Source organism: Cynocephalus volans, chromosome 8 (genome assembly GCF_027409185.1).
Source record: "Cynocephalus volans isolate mCynVol1 chromosome 8, mCynVol1.pri, whole genome shotgun sequence".
NCBI classification, from domain to species: domain Eukaryota; kingdom Metazoa; phylum Chordata; class Mammalia; order Dermoptera; family Cynocephalidae; genus Cynocephalus; species Cynocephalus volans.
The window spans coordinates 112,040,213-112,057,405 of NC_084467.1; the positions used below are offsets into that span (position 1 = coordinate 112,040,213).

A 17,193-nucleotide genomic window follows, 5' to 3' on the forward strand; every position below is an offset into this window, starting at 1 on the left:
ACTTATGCTGAGTATGCATTTTTTATTCAGATCCAGTAGCAGATAGTTCTCAGTGCCTTCAGTTTGGATTTCAAATCCACCCTTCTTGTGCCCTTTCACTAACTACCATGTGGCAACCATTTGTTTCTCTTATCACTGCTGCCATCCCTCTTCAGACTGCCTGCAGTTTTTTGTTCTTATGCCAGATAAATAGGCATAGTTTGCATGTTTTGATTTAAGTTGGCTGCTGCCATTTGACTGAATTGACCACTAAGTCAGAAGCTGAGGGCCTTAAAGATAATGCCTGGAGCATCAGATCGGGGTGTGTCTGTCTCTTTCTGCTATTGCAGCTCTGTAACAAAAACTGAAAGTAGCTGTGGAATCATAATCTCATTAAAACCCTGGTGCTGAAGAGGTATCATGCCCTTTCTAAAGAGTTTTCCCTACCTCTGAAGCCCAAGAATTCCCTCTGATTAACTAGATTTTGGTCATACACTTGGCTGCCAAAAATGTTAATACATTAGTGTTTTCTGCACATGCTTCATACTGCCATTTAAAATTTACTATTTTTCATTTATTCCCAGGTGCATGGAGGACTGCAACAGAGGAGTGGGGAACTGAAGATTGGAATGAAGATGTAGGTATTCCCAGGTCATTCTTCACTAGTGCTTTCTATCCCTAAGTGGTGTTTAGGGATAGGAAATGGGCATGTTTCTACCCCTCAAAATTCACCCTTAAGATTCTGACCCAAAACTTTTACATCCAAAATAGTGTTCTGAGACAGAACATTTCACATATGTTATATGAAGGAGACTGGGCATGAACGGGACTCTGTGGAACCACGCTATGGAAAGGGAAGTGCACTTGTGTAAGTCCAATATCTGATTGTAAGATTTATCAGGAAGAGCTGGAGGTTGAGTAGGGCACCAGAAATGGAGTTAGGCAGGTAGTACATTGAGTAACAAATGCTGGTGGCACACGACTCTACTTAGAACCATTTCATTATTTTGTTTGTTTTTAAGTATTTGTTATAAGGTTCTGTAATGGATTGGCAGTGGGTACAAAGTGAGAGTTATGGTACCAAATCCTCAAGTTTGTTATCTGGTTGGCTCTGGAACCCTTTTATTTACTTGAAGCCCAACTGTGTAATTGAGATGAACACATGTAGAATTGGCTATCTGCCAGCTTGACTCAACTTGGAAACCTCATAGATAGGTGGCACATAAACGAGCTCTGTGAATTCACTTGAGTACTGCCTGAGTAAAAAGATTTTGCTGATTTCTTGGTCACAGTCAAGGTTTTGCTGTGAATTATGGTTTTCAGTGATCATGGATAAACTATTTTAACAGTTTTAAATCTGCTTTTCTTTGCTTATATATAGTCAGGCAAGTCAGCTTTTGTGGTAAGAAGAAAGGACATGTCAAAACTGTTTTGGCTGCCAATCCTGGGTTTTTTAAATTTCATGTGCATCAGCATCAGAGGGTGACTATTTTCTGTTGTAACTGAGCTAGACTGCCCTGTGAATATGGGCAAATTCTGCTGCTTCCTGATATTTGGCTTGTCTGATAAAACAACTTCCAGAGAATGACATATGGGGAGGAGAGTGGATTCCCTGTTTTTTAGAGGAGAGATTTTAATCAATAAACAAAACAAAAAACCCCAAACAACTTTTGAATAGTAGGGTTATTCCCTACAATTGCTTACCTAATTTTGGTGCCTTAGTAGAGGAAAGACTAGATGGATTAAGTCAGTATTAAGACAAAAATTGCATATCATTAAAATTATCCCTGGAAAGACTTTAATCTCACCAACACTTGGGCCCTTTCTGCTCAAAAGCCAAGAATTGACGTTTTCTTTCTTTTTTCATCTTGGCTATGATCTTCCTTTCTTTAGGGATAGTAGTGTGGTTTGGGTAGAGGTGTGGGAGTTGAGAGCTGTAATGACAAAATGTAAAGGAATTTTCTCTTTTTTTATGACTAGCATGTGTATGTTTAGCGTGCATTTGGTGATGAGACTCCACCATGTTTAACTGGGTTCCTTGGTTCTACCTTCTCTGGATAAAACCATGAGCATATTGAAGGGGTTTGAAGGTCAATTCATTCAGGATTTCTCAGAGTAGATAGTTTTCTTCATAGAATGTTCCCTTTTTCTTGATGTTAAATTTCTCTTTCCCATCCCTGGTTTCTGCCTGTAGCCTCAATAACAGTATGAATGACCAATTCCTCTGCTTTTTAGCTTTCTGAGACCAAGATCTTCACTGCCTCTAATGTGTCTTCAGTGCCTCTGCCTGCGGAGAATGTGACAATCACTGCTGGTCAGAGGCAAGTGTGTGGTAAAATTCAGTACCGTTTCCCAAAGAGATCTGCTGAGGTAGCTATAAGGAAAAATGCCACTGGCCTTCACATTATTGTGTTGGTAATAATGATATGACCAAGTCATATTAGGTTCCTGTTTAGTTATATGAGAAGTTTGTAAGAGTTGGTACTAGTTTATCTACTGAATGGAAACTCATATGTTATGATTTTAAAGCTGATTTTCCCTCAAAATACCCTTTAATTGTGTAGATCAGCCTGTCACATCACTGGCATTGACTGTATTACTCATCTTGAAGTCAAGGAAAGAAGATCCAAAAGTGAAAGTTTTTATTTATTTCTAAATTTAATAGAACTGTTCAGTAGCTTCTTCTTTTACTTTATAATGATGGTCTTTGTCCACTGAGCCCACTGAGTGTATTTTTTTCCCTTGGAATAAGCAGGACCCAGCTAATGAACTTTTCAGAACTTAAGCTAGCTCTTGGAGTCAGTGGTAGGAGAAACAGTCTTATGGGAATATTTTTAATCCCCTGAAAGCCTCTTGAATATGTCTAGACTTGGGCATGATAGCTTTTTATCTTAAAAGGCCCTAAAGAAGAAATGTAATAAGAATAGAATGTTAGGAATGTCATTACTAGAGGTAATGTGTGGTTTTTTTCTGACACCAGATATGTGTTGTTCTTCTACACCAATTTTGCAGTTCTCTGACACCAATTGGGTGTTCAGTGATTCAATTCTGACACTAACTACCCAGAGTTAGCACAGGTCCTGCAAGTTGAGGACACAATCCTACAAGACTGCTCCCACTTCAGAGGTCTGCTGGCCAACTACAAATTTGGAGTTGGTTCTCATGACCCCCCTCTCCCCTAGGTTTGATAATTCACTGGAATTGGAATGACTCACAACTCAGGAAAGAGTCTTACTTACTATTACTGGTTTATTATAAAAGTACAATTGAGGAATAGCCAAGTGGAAGAAATGCATAAGGCAAGGTATGGGTGGGGGAATGCACAGATCTTCCATGTCCTCTCCAGGTATTGGGGAGCTCTTCAAATCTCATTGTGCGAGAGTTTTAAGTAGAAGTTTCATTATGTAGGCACAATTGATTAAATCATTGGCCATTGGTGATTGAATTTAATAGGCAGCTCCCCTCCACTGGAGGTGGATGGGGTTGGGATGGGCTGAAAGTTCCAGCCCTCTAATCTGGTCTTTCTGGTGATCAGCCCTATCCTGAAGCTATCGAGCTGCCCTGTCCTGGGTCACCTCATTAGCCTAAATTCAGGTATGGTTGAAAGATGCTTGTTAGGAATAATGCTTAAGAAATTCTCAGTGTTTTAGGAACTCTGTGCTAGGAACAAGGCAAAGCCCAAATACAAGGATACTTCAAAACATCCTGGAAAAATAGAATTAAAAGATAATGTGAATCTTTCTATGAATGTTTTGAAGTATCCTCATATGTATTCTTACTATTCCACAGATAACTTTTTGACATTTTATAAAAGTTGGGGGAGATCTTCAAAAACTTCCCTATTCTAAAGCCATTTGGAGATGCTAGCATTCTGATACATGGTTTTATATCTTAGAAATTGGTAACAACAGGTGTTCAGTATTAAATCATGGATAAGTGTTTGTAAACTTTGGTTCAATTATTGAACTGCCACATGAAAACATTTGATATTTCATTAAATTAATAACTTCACTAAAATAAAAAATTTAAGTAACCATTACTATTGGCAACATTAGTGTAATTCAGCTAGATACTGTAATGGCTTTTATACTTCAATTATTTTGGTAAATTAAGTATTTCAGTGCTTTGTGCTTCTGAGTCCTTTAGAAGAGGCACCAGTAAGTGGCTTCATTTTAATTTAACCATAATCTGAGTCAGGTGTTAGAAAATGATAGACTGTTCAGTCATTCATTTAGATCCTTTCTCCTCCCTACTAGAATTGACCTAGCTGTTCTGTTGGGGAAGACACCATCTTCAATGGAGAATGATTCATCTAATCTGGATCCATCTCAGGCTCCTTCTCTGGCCCAGCCTCTAGTGTTCAGTAACTCGAAGCAGAGTGCCATATCACAGTCTGCTTCAGGGAACACGTTTTCTCATCACAGTATGGTAAGTAAGAAACATGGTTTTACCCTAATCAGACCTTCCTGCTAACCCTAGTACACATACACAGTCATTCCTTCCAAAGACAGTTGGAGGTTTGTGATAGGGTAAAGCATCCCCTTTGTCCTCTTAATCAGTCTTGGGTGTAGAGATGTTGAGCTGGGTAGTAGGCGATAGTTCTAGGAAAGGACTTAGCTTTGCACAGACTGAATTTTTTAATAAAAATGAGTTAACATTTATTGAATATTCATTGTGCTGAACAGTTTTTGGTATTTCTGCTGAAGAGAAAACCAGTGGCATCAACCTGTCAACAAATTTTAATTCTTTTGCAATCCTAATTAAACTTCGATGGGATATTGTAGCAGTTCCCCATTTATTCTGGAGCAGAAGAAATTCTTTTATATTTACTTAAACCAGACGTTTGTAGACTAGGCTTTCAAGGACCTAGAATCTTCCCAAATCTGCCACTTATTAGCTGTGTCTATTTCTCTGTAAATGGGGGTAAGAGTGCTTGCTGTTCCTATCTTGCAGGGCTTTAGAAAGATAGAGAGATAATTAGTATACAGATGTGGTGGGAGTAGTGGTATTATAATAACCAGGAGCACATATGGCATATGACTTGTTGATTGAGAACATTAATAAGTCCCAAGGTCATTAACTGCATCAAAGGAATCATTTAAACCAAACAATGGAGATTCAAGGACCAATTTTCTTATAATTACTGAATTCTAAGAAGTACTGCTTTTTATTTTTTTTCTCTTCTCTTTTTTCCCTCTACTTTTTGGTGCAGGGATACTAGTGTTGTAAGAGGTAAGCAGGCCATGTGTGTGCATATAATGTTATTTCTCCAGGTATAATAATTACTTTAACTAGAAAACTGCTGAGCTAGCCACTATTCCAGAACTCTGTTTGTAACTGTTGTCTCAGACTTTTTTGTGTGTTAATTTAGTGGTGATTTGGTTGTTGAAGTTCTGCCAAGTAGGAAAGGTAACAGGCAAGAAAATATAGGAAAGAGGAGAAATAGAGAGACATATTGGGATTAAAAAGAAGAAAGAAAATAGGAAAAAGGTTGTAACAAGGTGTAATGAAGATCAGGAAGTAACTACCAATCCATAAGTTATCTGACTGGAAAATACACTTACATGTTCTATGTCTCTTTTACTTCCCCTCTTAATGTCTGGAATTATAAAGATTTACAACCAAATCAAAATTTTGATATCAAAAAAATGTTTTCAACATACATCCACTTACCTTAGCATTCTATTTAATGTCTGCCACTTATGTTAATAAAAATAGTGTTCTGTTTTTCTCATTACCTGTTTTAATTAATGTTACCTAATGTTTCTTTTCTGTTGAGAATAAACTTCAGGGTGTTAGTTTCCCTTAAAATTTAAAAGATCTGAATAACATAGAAGTTTCTCTGTTTATTTTCACTTGTAATACAATGAACAATAGGTAATTTTTTGTGTGTGTCTTTAATATAATGCACTTGTAGAGTATTTGGTAATCATTAGCTGTGTGAGTCATCTCTCTGTCACAGTCTCATATTCAGTTAGACTTCTAACGTTTTTGTGTAATCTTGGGACAGAGACTGAAAAGTAGAAAAAAATGGCTTACCTTTAGTTGGACAGAGTAGTTTTGTATAAAAAAGCACTGTTTGGTGACAACATGGTTAAACAAGTACCTATGGAAGAGTAGATTAAATCTCCTTGGAGGTTTTTTTTTTAAGACTAGTTAAGGCCACATGGTTTATCTTCTGGGCTAGGCTGATAGTTTTACTTGATATTGGGGAACGGGGAGACTCCTCCAAAAGCATGAAGAGTAACTTTGCTTGGTTATCTATCATGCAGTGTTTACCCTATAGAACTTGTATACACACAGAGAAAACAATCAAATCGTATTGATTTGTTAATTTGATTGTCTAGTGCAGAAGTTGGGATGTAACTTCTTTGCTTCTTCTGTCTAGTTATTAGCAGTATCGAGATGAGGCTCCAGTTAATTGTTTTTATTTCGTTTAATAGAAGGGGCAAGGATCTTAATGGCTAAAGTAAAATTTTATATTACTTTCATGTTAATTTAATAAATATTGATTGACTTAAAAATTAAAAGGGTTATAGGAAAGTTGATATAGAAAAAAAAAAAAAATAAATTTAAAGTAGGGGGAATCTCCTGGTCATCAAGCTTTATCCCTGAGAAGGAGGGAAGAGGAAATGATGGTGGTGGTATAAGTTTTAATGTCTCTCATTTCTTTGAGTGCTTACTATGTGCCATGCACGTATTAAGTGCTTTAATACATTGTTTGTTTAATCCTACAACTTTATGAGGTACTACTTCTATTCCTGTTTTTAGAAGAGGAAACTGAGGCAGAGATTAAAAGTAGTTTAAAAGTAGTTTTTCCAAGATTGCACAGCCAGAATTTGAATCTAGAGTGTCTGACTCTAGATTTTGTACTCTAATGGACTATGCTGTGTACTCAGTCTGGTAGCATTCTTTATTTGTCTGATCTATACTGGCTCTCAATCTGGATAAGTGTCTTTCTTGGTAGCTGAATCAGGTTACTAACTGTAGATTTCTCTCATCTCTTTGTTGGTCTACAGGTGAGCATGTTAGGGAAAGGATTTGGTGATGTCGGTGAAGCTAAAGGTGGCAGTACCACGGGCTCCCAGTTCTTGGAGCAATTCAAGACTGCTCAGGCGCTGGCTCAGCTGGCAGCTCAGCATTCTCAATCTGGCAGCACCACCACCTCCTCTTGGGACATGGGCTCAACAACACAGTCCCCATCACTGGTGCAGTATGGTGAGAGGATGGAAAATGACTCGAATCCTTTAAGCATTGGAGCATTACTGTCATGAGGCTGGTAGGGGGAGCGGGTGGAGAATGTGTTTGGAAGTGAATAGAGGGACAACCAACTGGCTCGTTTGCTGCACTGATTTCCTCCGTCAAGGAGGCTGAGTTCAGAAAGTTGGAGAATAATAAAAATTTGATGCCGTATATTTCTCTCATCAAATTTAGCCATGCACATAGTTGCAGTCTTCTGTTGATGTGGGGATTTTTTTGGTTTCTCCCCTACATTTATCTTGAGTGTTTGAAAATAACATACTGCCTTTGGTTTCAAGGGCTTTGCCATCTTAAGACCTTATACTTTAAACTTGGGCAGTTTGTAGATTCCTGTCTTACACAGACATGGTAATGTTGTTGATTTGATTAGGCTTTACTTAAGAAAAGATGTGATCCAATGATTGTCAGCTATAGAAATGAGATTAAATCCTAAAAGAGCACCTGATTTATGAGCTTCTGATTCTTATGGGTTTTTTCATGGTACTAATGCAGGACAATAGCATTTCCTTGTGATTCATCAGCACCTCTGGCCTCATACATATTGTGTTTCCTCTGGCAGATTTGAAGAACCCAAATGATTCAACAGTACATAGCCCCTTTACAAAGCGCCAGGCTTTCACCCCATCTTCAACCATGATGGAGGTGTTCCTTCAGGAGAAGCCACCTGCAGTGGCTACCTCCACAGCTGCACCTCCACCTCCCTCTTCTCCTCTGCCAAGCAAATCCACCTCAGCTCCACAGATGTCTCCTGGGTCTTCAGACAACCAATCCTCCAGCCCTCAGCCAGCTCAGCAGAAACTGAAACAGCAGAAGAAAAAGGCCTCCTTGACTTCTAAGGTACTTGAACTTTTAGGTAGATAGTATTTTAATGCAAGGAGTTGTGGGATTTGGAAATTGAGATTGTAAGGGTAAGTTTGGAAATTTGAAGGGAAAGTTTTTTATTAGTCTATAGTAAGTTTGTATTAAACCATTACTTTTTCCTCGTCACCTTTCTCTACAGATTCCTGCTCTGGCTGTGGAGATGCCTGGCTCAGCAGATATCTCAGGGCTAAACCTGCAGTTTGGGGCATTGCAGTTTGGATCAGAGCCTGTCCTTTCTGATTATGAGTCCACCCCCACCACGAGCGCCTCTTCAAGCCAGGCTCCAAGTAGCCTGTATACCAGCACGGCCAGGTAATTGAAACATTAGCCATAAGACCTCTTTTATTAGGCTTTTACTATTTTTTCTAAGTCTCTTGCTGATTTCTAGAATTCTGGAGAGACCAAGCCTCTGACTGGGTGAGGTGAAAAGTAGTCAATTGTAGCATTTTATTGAGTGCTTTAAAATATTGTTATTAGGATGATTTGTAACTAACAGAAATATGTCACTTAGATACTTATAGAATGTCCAAGCACAGTTTTGAAAGATGTGTACAGAACTTTTAACACAGAGTACCTTGGCATTTGCCACAGCTGAAAATGCTGTTGGCACTTTGGTCCACTTTCAGTCCTTTGTTGTGGGACTTACACCTGTGAAGGGTATAATTTTGAACTCCTAGGAAGGAGGTAGAATTAATAATATCTTACAGAAATTAAAAGTAACCTCATTGGTAGAACTTTCCTTACCTCGTCTGTTAGCTATCAAGGAGGGCCATCTTAAACAACAGAAAATCCTGGAGGAGTTTCAGGGGACTAGGCTGTTTTTTCCCAGTCCTTAGGATTTAAAAATACAAATGTCTGGCCCTAGTCTAGATCTTTTGAATCATAACTGGCACTGTTGCATGTGAATATTTTTTAAAAATTCCTCTCCGGAGAATTGTACCAGTAATCTTAAATCTGATAAGATTCTCAAGGGAGCCTGGAGCTCAGAATTCCTTAAGATGAATGTAAACAAAAGATGGCTTTTCCTGTACTTAGGGTTCATGTTATGATGTACAGAAGGGACCAAGAGTATTGTACCCTTTCTCCTGACCTTTAGCCTTTTTTTGTTATAACAGCAGAATGTAGAGGAATAAGGGGTTTTTCTCCTCCTTTATGAGTTGAAAAAAAAATTTTTTTTTTTAAAGATGACCGGTAAGGGGATCTTAACCCTTGACTTGGTGTTGTTAGCACCATGTTCACCCAGTGAGCTAACCGGCCATCCCTATATGGTATCCAAACCTGTGGCCTTGGTGTTATCAGCACCACACTCTCCCGAGTGAGCCACGGGCCGGCCCTATGACTTGAAAATATTTTTAAACTTAATCCTTAATTCAGAACCTTGGATTATAGAATGTGGAAATTCCTTTTGTTGTCAGGAGAAAATTGTGGGAGTCTTTTTTATTTGTTGCCAGAAAATTTCTTTTTGATTGAAATCAACTTATTTTAGTAGCAGAGCTCTATATTTCCTAGTATCAGTGAATCTGTTCCATTTTGTTTTTCTGAGATTTTTCTTCTTTTCATTCCCCACAGTGAATCTTCATCTACAGTTTCATCTAATCAGAGTCAGGAGTCTGGTTATCAGAGCGGCCCAATTCAGTCAACAAGCTATACCTCCCAAAATAATGCTCAGGGCCCTCTTTATGAACAGAGATCTACACAGACTCGACGGTACCCCAGCTCCATCTCTTCATCACCCCAAAAGGACCTGACTCAGGCAAAGGTAGTGGTTTCACGAGCTCCTGGGCATTGGTTAGGAGAATAGTATGCAGAAGTTCCTTAAATATTATTGTTTTACTTCTCAGCAACTGGTGCTAAGAAACCTCAGACATGCTGATTGAGAAACTGAAGAAGCACATTTCTGTGGTTGGTGAAATAAAGTTCTTTTCAGCAAGCCTGGAGACTCAGAGGCAGAAAACCATTCTCTTTGTACTAAACATTCATTGTCTCTAGTAGAATCAGTCTCAGGTACCTGTCCTCCATTCTTGGAAGATCTGATTGCTACACTTCTGGGTGCATATTAGTAGACCTCACCTTGCAATATTTTGGCTTGGTGAGGGGGACAGCATATGGCAAAGGTGATGTGGAGTGACTGTCAGATGCAGCAAGCAGAATAGGTGGTTTGTCTGAACTGTCATAGTCCCACATCCTCCCCCTAGGTCTACTGGATTTGGACTTTGGGGCTTTTCTGTATCTATTTTGGGTTTGCAGTGGTTGCCTTCTGTTGCCTTTGGTCATACAGGGTTGTGTATCTGGTTTTGTTTTATTTATTTATTTATTTTTGGCAGCTGACTGGTACAGAGATTAAACCCTGGACCTTAGTGTTATTAGCACCATGCTCGAACCAACTGAGCTAACTGGCCAGCCATTTGTTGTTCATAATTTTTGTTGTTATTTTGTTTCTTTGGATAGTCTACCTTGTATTAATATTTTGGTTAATCTACTGGAGTTTCTCCTAAAGGATTGTTGACCAAAATTAAGCTGAGTCAATGCTAATTTGCCCCATTCACATGAATTTGTTTCTTGTTCCTCTGTTTCTTGTACCAGAATGGCTTCAGTTCTGTGCAGGCCACGCAGTTGCAGACTACGCAATCTGTTGAAGGTGAGTATTCTCCAGGCTTTTTTCTCTCAGTTGTAGTGTTTTCCTCCCCTTATTATTTTTGCATTTCTCAGATTGTAGTGAGAAGAGCTCTGGCACAGTGATCAGAACATCTGGTTATTGTCTTAGTGTGGTTCTGCTGCTGTTTTAGTCTCAAACCATCCTAAGTTTCAGATTCTCTATCTTAAAATGGTGATAATTCCATTGGTTCCTTTCATTGAACAAATGAGGTCCATGCTGTGAAATTCTTGGAATTAAAAAAACAAAAGATTCTGCCTAATACAAATGATCCATTATTAAATAACTCACACTTGTCTTTGGGGCAGCAAAGGACTGTAGTGACCTCTTTACTAGAAGACCCTCCCTTTTCTCTGATGAGGTGAATTCCTTTATTTCCAGGTGCTACAGGCTCTGCAGTGAAATCTGACTCAACTTCCACTTCTAGCATCCCTCCTCTCAATGAAACGGTATCTGCAGCTTCCTTACTGACGACAACCAATCAGCATTCGTCCTCCTTAGGTGGCTTAAGCCACAGTGAGGAGATTCCAAATACTACCACCACACAACACAGCAGGTGATTGGGGATGAGGATGGAGGTTGGGATTGGTGAGTAACCATAACAGAGCTCTCTGGTTGTGTCTTATTCCTTCTACTTGGCAGAGACCACATTAGCCCTGTTTTTGTGGTAAGTGGGTGTCCTAATTGCTGTGGGGAAGAGAAGACAGAGGAGGCTTATTTTATCCTCTCCTTTCAACGTCCACTCTTGCTTTAACTGCATACTGCCCCTGGCTAGCCGTTGTGCTTACCACATGATCTCAGACCTCCTTGGTCCCATATTCTGCCTTATTCCATCTTATTCTCTTGCTTGTGTTATTGAATAAAGCTCCAGGTCAGGTAACCATAGCACTGTGGCTCATGGCAGCCTCTTTTTACTTACAGCACATTATCTACGCAGCAGAATACCCTTTCGTCATCAACATCTTCTGGGCGCACTTCAACATCCACTCTTTTGGTAAGTGATACAGAGAGGAAGTGTGGTTTTCTTTTTCTTACACTTAAAACTATCCAACCCTAAGAGTCTCCTAAGAAGGAATTCTTTCTTCATGTGGTAGCAAAATTATCATTGATCTGAGGTTGCAGGAAAAGGAGTAAAATGTTGTTGGAAAGCCAAGAGAAGCAGAAGACTCCAGAAATATTGCAGAACTCTGGACAATTCCTAAACACCCTGGAAATGACTTTCTGACACCTCCCCACCCCCCACAACCCTGAAGATAGGTGGGGCATTGTATGCTGTAGTAAATTCTGTAAGAACATACCTTTCTCTCTGGTAGAGCTGTTCTCATTCCTTGGTCTGGGGTAATGCTGAATGTGAGTCCTCAAAATAGTCAGTGTGAGGCTGGACATCCCTATGAAAGTTGAGGCCAGATGAGAGCTTTTGTTCAAAGAATTAATTTCACTGTTGTGATTTTTAGCAACTATTTGTGGAACTAAGCTGGACTAATAAAGGAAGGACCCATTTTGGACAAAGGTCTCAGGTTTTCCAGGGGCCTAGGGAAAGATATGAGGGCTAAGCCTTTCTTAGGAAACTCTTTCCTCAAATATACAATTTCAGTTTTAAATTCAGAACTTGTACTTTTTTATAGCCCGTGAACTGGTCCCTCCGGCTGAACTAGTGGAGAGAAGTGTGGGAGAGAGGGCTGTGATAGGTTTTCCAGGTCTCAACTATCTCTGTCCCCTTACTGGTCAACCATTGTTGATCTCTTGTGGAGTGTGTCCCCAGCACTTTACTGTCTTTCTGAACAGGATGGTGATGTGCAGTGAGTGTCTCTTACCACCCTTGCCAGATGAATCTTGAGGACTGTGTAGCTGGAGAGTTTTTCTAACTATGGCAGAGGGCACCTTAGTGCCTTGGCCTTTTTAATTGGGAAGTTGACACGATGATAATATAGTCAGCAGAAGGGATTGTTTATCTTTCCTGACCTGTGATGCTAATTGCTGTTTCCTTCTCTCTTCCACTGCTGCCCCTTTTTTGAAGCACACAAGTGTGGAGAGTGAGGCGAATCTCCATTCTTCCTCCAGCACTTTCTCTACCACGTCCAGCACAGTCTCTGCACCTCCCCCAGTGGTCAGCGTCTCCTCCAGTCTCAATAGTGGCAGTAGCCTGGGCCTCAGCCTAGGCAGCAACTCCACTGTCACAGCCTCGACTCGAAGCTCAGTTGCTACTACTTCAGGTAGCTTTGCATAGGCAGGTGGCATTCCTCTGGGATGGAGGAGATAAGTAATTATGTCTCAGGATGAAAATGTAATTTCTCTTTTAGGAAAAGCTCCTCCCAACCTCCCTCCTGGGGTTCCGCCGTTGTTGCCTAATCCATATATTATGGCTCCAGGGTTGTTACATGCCTACCCGGTAAGTGGGACTGAAGGGTCTTCTCCAGAAGGTGAGGATAGTGTAGCCACTCTTTTAATAACTCTGGCTTCAGGTGGAAGACTATAATTAAAATACAGGGTAAATGAGTGGTTGCCACATATAAGCAAACAGGTTTTTAATCTTTATAGTTCGGAAAAAAATAATTTTTAGAGAGGAAGGACTAAACTGAGGCCAGGCCCTCTATTGTTTATCTGCTCGTGTAAAACACAAATTCGGAGTCTCAGAAGCCAAAGGCCAGAGTATTCACCTGGAATCTCTTTCAGTTTCTTAGAGAATTATTTTCTCTAGTTGAATTGATTACCTAACTTTGGAGATCTTTTCTCGCTCTAACCTTGTCAGAGCAGAGTTCCCTGACTCAGTCTGGGACTGTCTGAGAATAAGTGGCTGACAGAAGAGGCTTTTTGCCCTGATGTATCTTCTGTCACTTTCAAGCATTCCAGGCCTATTAAGATGAAGGGAGTTTATGAAAATTTTTTTATGAGACATCTGTTCTTGTCCTTACAGAGGAAGTCTGGATAAACATCATACAAATGAAACATCCAAATAGTACTACTACACATTTTTTGATATCAACACACTGTTACTACCCAGAAATTGGAGAACACGAGTAAAATATGAATCCTTTCTGGAAAAGATACATTTTAAGGCAGATTTTGAAGGCTATTGTATAAAACTTGTATCTACCCTACTGCTGCCCAGAGGCCAACCTAGTTGAATCAGCAGTGTTTAGCTCCAGGAAAGCTTCAAGACCTTTCATGAATCATTTAATCTGTACTTCACTCCTTAAAGAAAACAAAGAAATAATCTGTTTCCTGTTCTATCTAAAAAGAAGGGTGAATGTTCTGTTAAATTATCTTGCCTCTTAGCTCCTTGGTTTGCCACCATTGTGACCAGTTCTCACTAATATTGTTACATGTTTATATCTTTCAGCCACAAGTATATGGTTATGATGACTTGCAGATGCTTCAGACAAGATTTCCATTGGTAAGTATATGGGGTAGAGCTTTGGAAAAGAAAGTGATCCTAAAAATTAGTGTTGGGAGGATTATCTCAAATGTTCAGTTGATAAGTCACAGACGTATCTCTTTTTGAACCCGTTTCTCCATACACACACTTTGATTTAAGATATATTAGAATATAAGGACTTGTGTGTGTGGTTCTAACAGACGGTAGCTTTTTTCTTTTTTTAATTAGAGTTGTAGCATCTTTGAAGTAAACATATTTTAACCTAAACTATGGCCCAATAGAGTACTCTGGAGCTCTCAGGATGCTTTCTGTTATGTCTCAAACACTTTACATTACAGAAAGAAAGATCTGTTTTCTCAGTAGTATAAACCTGGCATAGACTGGTAGGGATGATATCTAGAGGGTTGAAAGTATTGGTCCTGGTGGGCCTTGATGTATTCTCCAGTGGGCATACCCGTAGACCTTGCGTGACTATATTCATGGCCAGGCAGGGGGGACAGTGTATGCAAGAGTAATTTGGGAGTTTGTGCTAGCTCTAACCAGCTTAATCAGTGGCTGGATAAACTGCAGTACTCCAACATTACCTGGCTTCTCACCTGTGGAAATAATTTCTCGTGTTGGGGTATGATGGGCATTGAATCTCTGTTATTTCTCTCTCCTAGGATTACTACAGCATCCCATTTCCCACACCTACCACTCCACTGACTGGGAGGGATGGTAGCTTGGCCAGCAACCCTTATTCTGGTAGGACTGGGATGGAGCTGAATAAAGGGAAATTGTTTTAGGATTGGTGGCAGGAACCTGATTGGTAGCAAGAAGGGACCCGTTTCTAACCTTGATTAAGATCTTTGGAAGAGGTATAGAATGGATGTGATGAATTAGAGTTAGTAGATTCAGAATCCTGCTAAAGATGGGCATGTGGTTGCTTTTTTCTTTTCGTCTCTCTCGTCTCCCTGTGATTTCCAGATGATTATCTCGACTTGCTTTTCTCAGCCATTCTCCAGCTTTTTCCAGGAAGTATAGTGATTGAACTGACCTTCTGTGCTCATCTCTGCCCCTGTACCCTACTCACAGTGGCAGTCTCATTGCCCTGCTAGGCCTGGGCATTCTTTTTTCCACCTAACCTATCGTTGTCCTCATTGACTTATCATTTTCCCTGATCTATCATTGTCCTTCAAATCCAGCTTGGGGTATTCCCCATGGAGGAGCAGAGGGGAGGAAAGTGGGGGAGAGATAAAAGAAAACATGAGTGGGCAGAGAAATAATCGTGTAGTAGCTTTGTTCTAGAAGCTTGTCTTTGCCACAGCATTGCACAATTATTCAGCATTAGTCCTTGACTATCACTGTGCTGAGCAATGCTAAGAGGACCTACAAAGAAATGTAATTCAAGGAATTGAATTACAGTCTTTGAATGGGATCTTCTAGAAACATGTGAAACCAGAAGTAATTCTACATTGGTATTGGGGTGAAAGAGGCAGGTACATTTAGCCTCTTCTGTCACAGGTGACCTCACAAAGTTCGGTCGTGGGGATGCCTCCTCCCCAGCTCCGGCCACAACCTTGGCCCAGCCCCAACAGAATCAGACGCAGACTCACCACACCACGCAGCAGACATTCCTGAATCCGGCGCTGCCTCCTGGCTACAGTTACACCAGCCTGCCATACTACACAGGGGTCCCGGGCCTCCCCAGCACCTTCCAGTATGGGCCTGCTGTGTTCCCTGTGAGTACTTGATCTCTCATGGTGTAGGATCCTAGCCCTGGACATTATCCTAGCTCTTTTCAAGGTTAGATGACTCTTTAGTAATGAATTAGAGGGAACAGTTTCTACCTCTGGCCTGGAATGGAGAGTGGGGCTGGAATTGTTGGAATTGGAGTAGGAATTACCTGTTCTTAGAATTAGCCAAGGGTATAATATGATATACAGTTTTGTTTCCCTCAAACCGTCATTCATTTATTCTGCTACCACTTCCCCTTTTCCTTTCTCCGAACTACCATTTTTTTACTTCACTGGTTGATTCTAGAAATACTAAACAAACTGTAGCTAGCCTACATCAGGACAGGTAGCCTTCTGAACGCCAGGTCCCTGGAATAGGCAGGTAGGACAGATAGTATCTTACTGCCATTTCACTGCAGTTCTGGCTTTTTTGCTCATTAGGTGGCTCCTACCTCTTCCAAGCAGCATGGTGTGAATGTCAGTGTGAATGCATCGGCCACCCCTTTCCAACAGCCGAGTGGATATGGGTCTCATGGATACAACACTGGTAAGCTTACCTTGGCCCTAGCTCAGTGATATCTGTGGGGTGTTATTGCATGACTTTTAGGGAGGAAGACTTGGTGCTTGAGAAAAGAGGTTGATGAGGTTGTGCTGATGCTCCATGTATGATTGCTAATGCTTGACTGATTTGGGTGTCTGGGAACAGCACCAACAGAGGACTAGGACATTTGTCCACTACTCATGGTGGGAATGCCCAAGGGCATCTTTTGGCTATGTTGGCTGGCCTAAACTTTGGGTGGGAATTAGGGCAAGGGGCCCTAAGATTTTGCTGAGATGTCTGTGGAGGCAGATGTTAATGTGTATGGCACTGATAGTACACAGGGGAATATACCCACTGAATAGAAGGCTTAACTGGGTTCATAGCTGTGATAGGTTTGGCTTAAATATCTTTGTAGTTCTACTTTTCTCATGTGGCTCCCTTTTTATTCCCTAACTAGATCTAAGATATATAGAGAAAGGGGTAGACACAACAATTCCAGTAGAATAAGAATTGGACTGGGAGAGTTGGACTTTTAGGTTCCTTCATTTGTATGGCTGGTCTCTTTGTAAAATCCATTTCCACATCTGATGGCAGGAAGAGAAGTGTAGGAATCCTCTGGATGGATACTGACCAAAATACTTGGTCTATTCCATGCTTCCATACCTGACATCTGTGCTCCACTTTTGGAGGACAGGAAATAAGAAGGGGTCTTTGAATAAAACATTTCTAATTTTTCAGTGACGTGTGAGTAAGAAGATGAGGTTGTTGCAGTTGTTAGGTGTTGGTGTTGAGGGTTGTCCTTCAAAGC

The 17,193-nt window shown here is 40.4% G+C and overlaps 1 protein-coding gene and 1 non-coding gene across 14 annotated transcripts in view; both read left to right on the forward strand.

Annotated features, from left to right (window-relative positions):
* Window positions 1-17,193, forward strand: part of UBAP2L (ubiquitin associated protein 2 like) — a 39,833-nt gene that overhangs the window by 15,350 nt on the left and 7,290 nt on the right. For all 13 annotated transcript variants that reach the window (XM_063103625.1, XM_063103624.1, XM_063103621.1 and 10 more), the window contains 16 exons: window positions 564-616; window positions 2,215-2,300; window positions 4,236-4,407; window positions 6,999-7,197; window positions 7,799-8,076; window positions 8,240-8,412; window positions 9,670-9,859; window positions 10,684-10,738; window positions 11,135-11,309; window positions 11,675-11,747; window positions 12,771-12,966; window positions 13,054-13,142; window positions 14,094-14,147; window positions 14,792-14,873; window positions 15,633-15,850; window positions 16,286-16,391. In XM_063103625.1, coding sequence (XP_062959695.1) covers window positions 564-616; window positions 2,215-2,300; window positions 4,236-4,407; window positions 6,999-7,197; window positions 7,799-8,076; window positions 8,240-8,412; window positions 9,670-9,859; window positions 10,684-10,738; window positions 11,135-11,309; window positions 11,675-11,747; window positions 12,771-12,966; window positions 13,054-13,142; window positions 14,094-14,147; window positions 14,792-14,873; window positions 15,633-15,850; window positions 16,286-16,391 — 2,199 coding nt within the window. The remainder of the gene's footprint in view (window positions 1-563; window positions 617-2,214; window positions 2,301-4,235; window positions 4,408-6,998; window positions 7,198-7,798; window positions 8,077-8,239; window positions 8,413-9,669; window positions 9,860-10,683; window positions 10,739-11,134; window positions 11,310-11,674; window positions 11,748-12,770; window positions 12,967-13,053; window positions 13,143-14,093; window positions 14,148-14,791; window positions 14,874-15,632; window positions 15,851-16,285; window positions 16,392-17,193) is intronic.
* On the forward strand, window positions 14,576-14,712 carry LOC134385392 (small nucleolar RNA SNORA58). Its single transcript, XR_010024368.1, has one exon. It is a non-coding gene; the product is annotated as a small nucleolar RNA SNORA58 (small nucleolar RNA).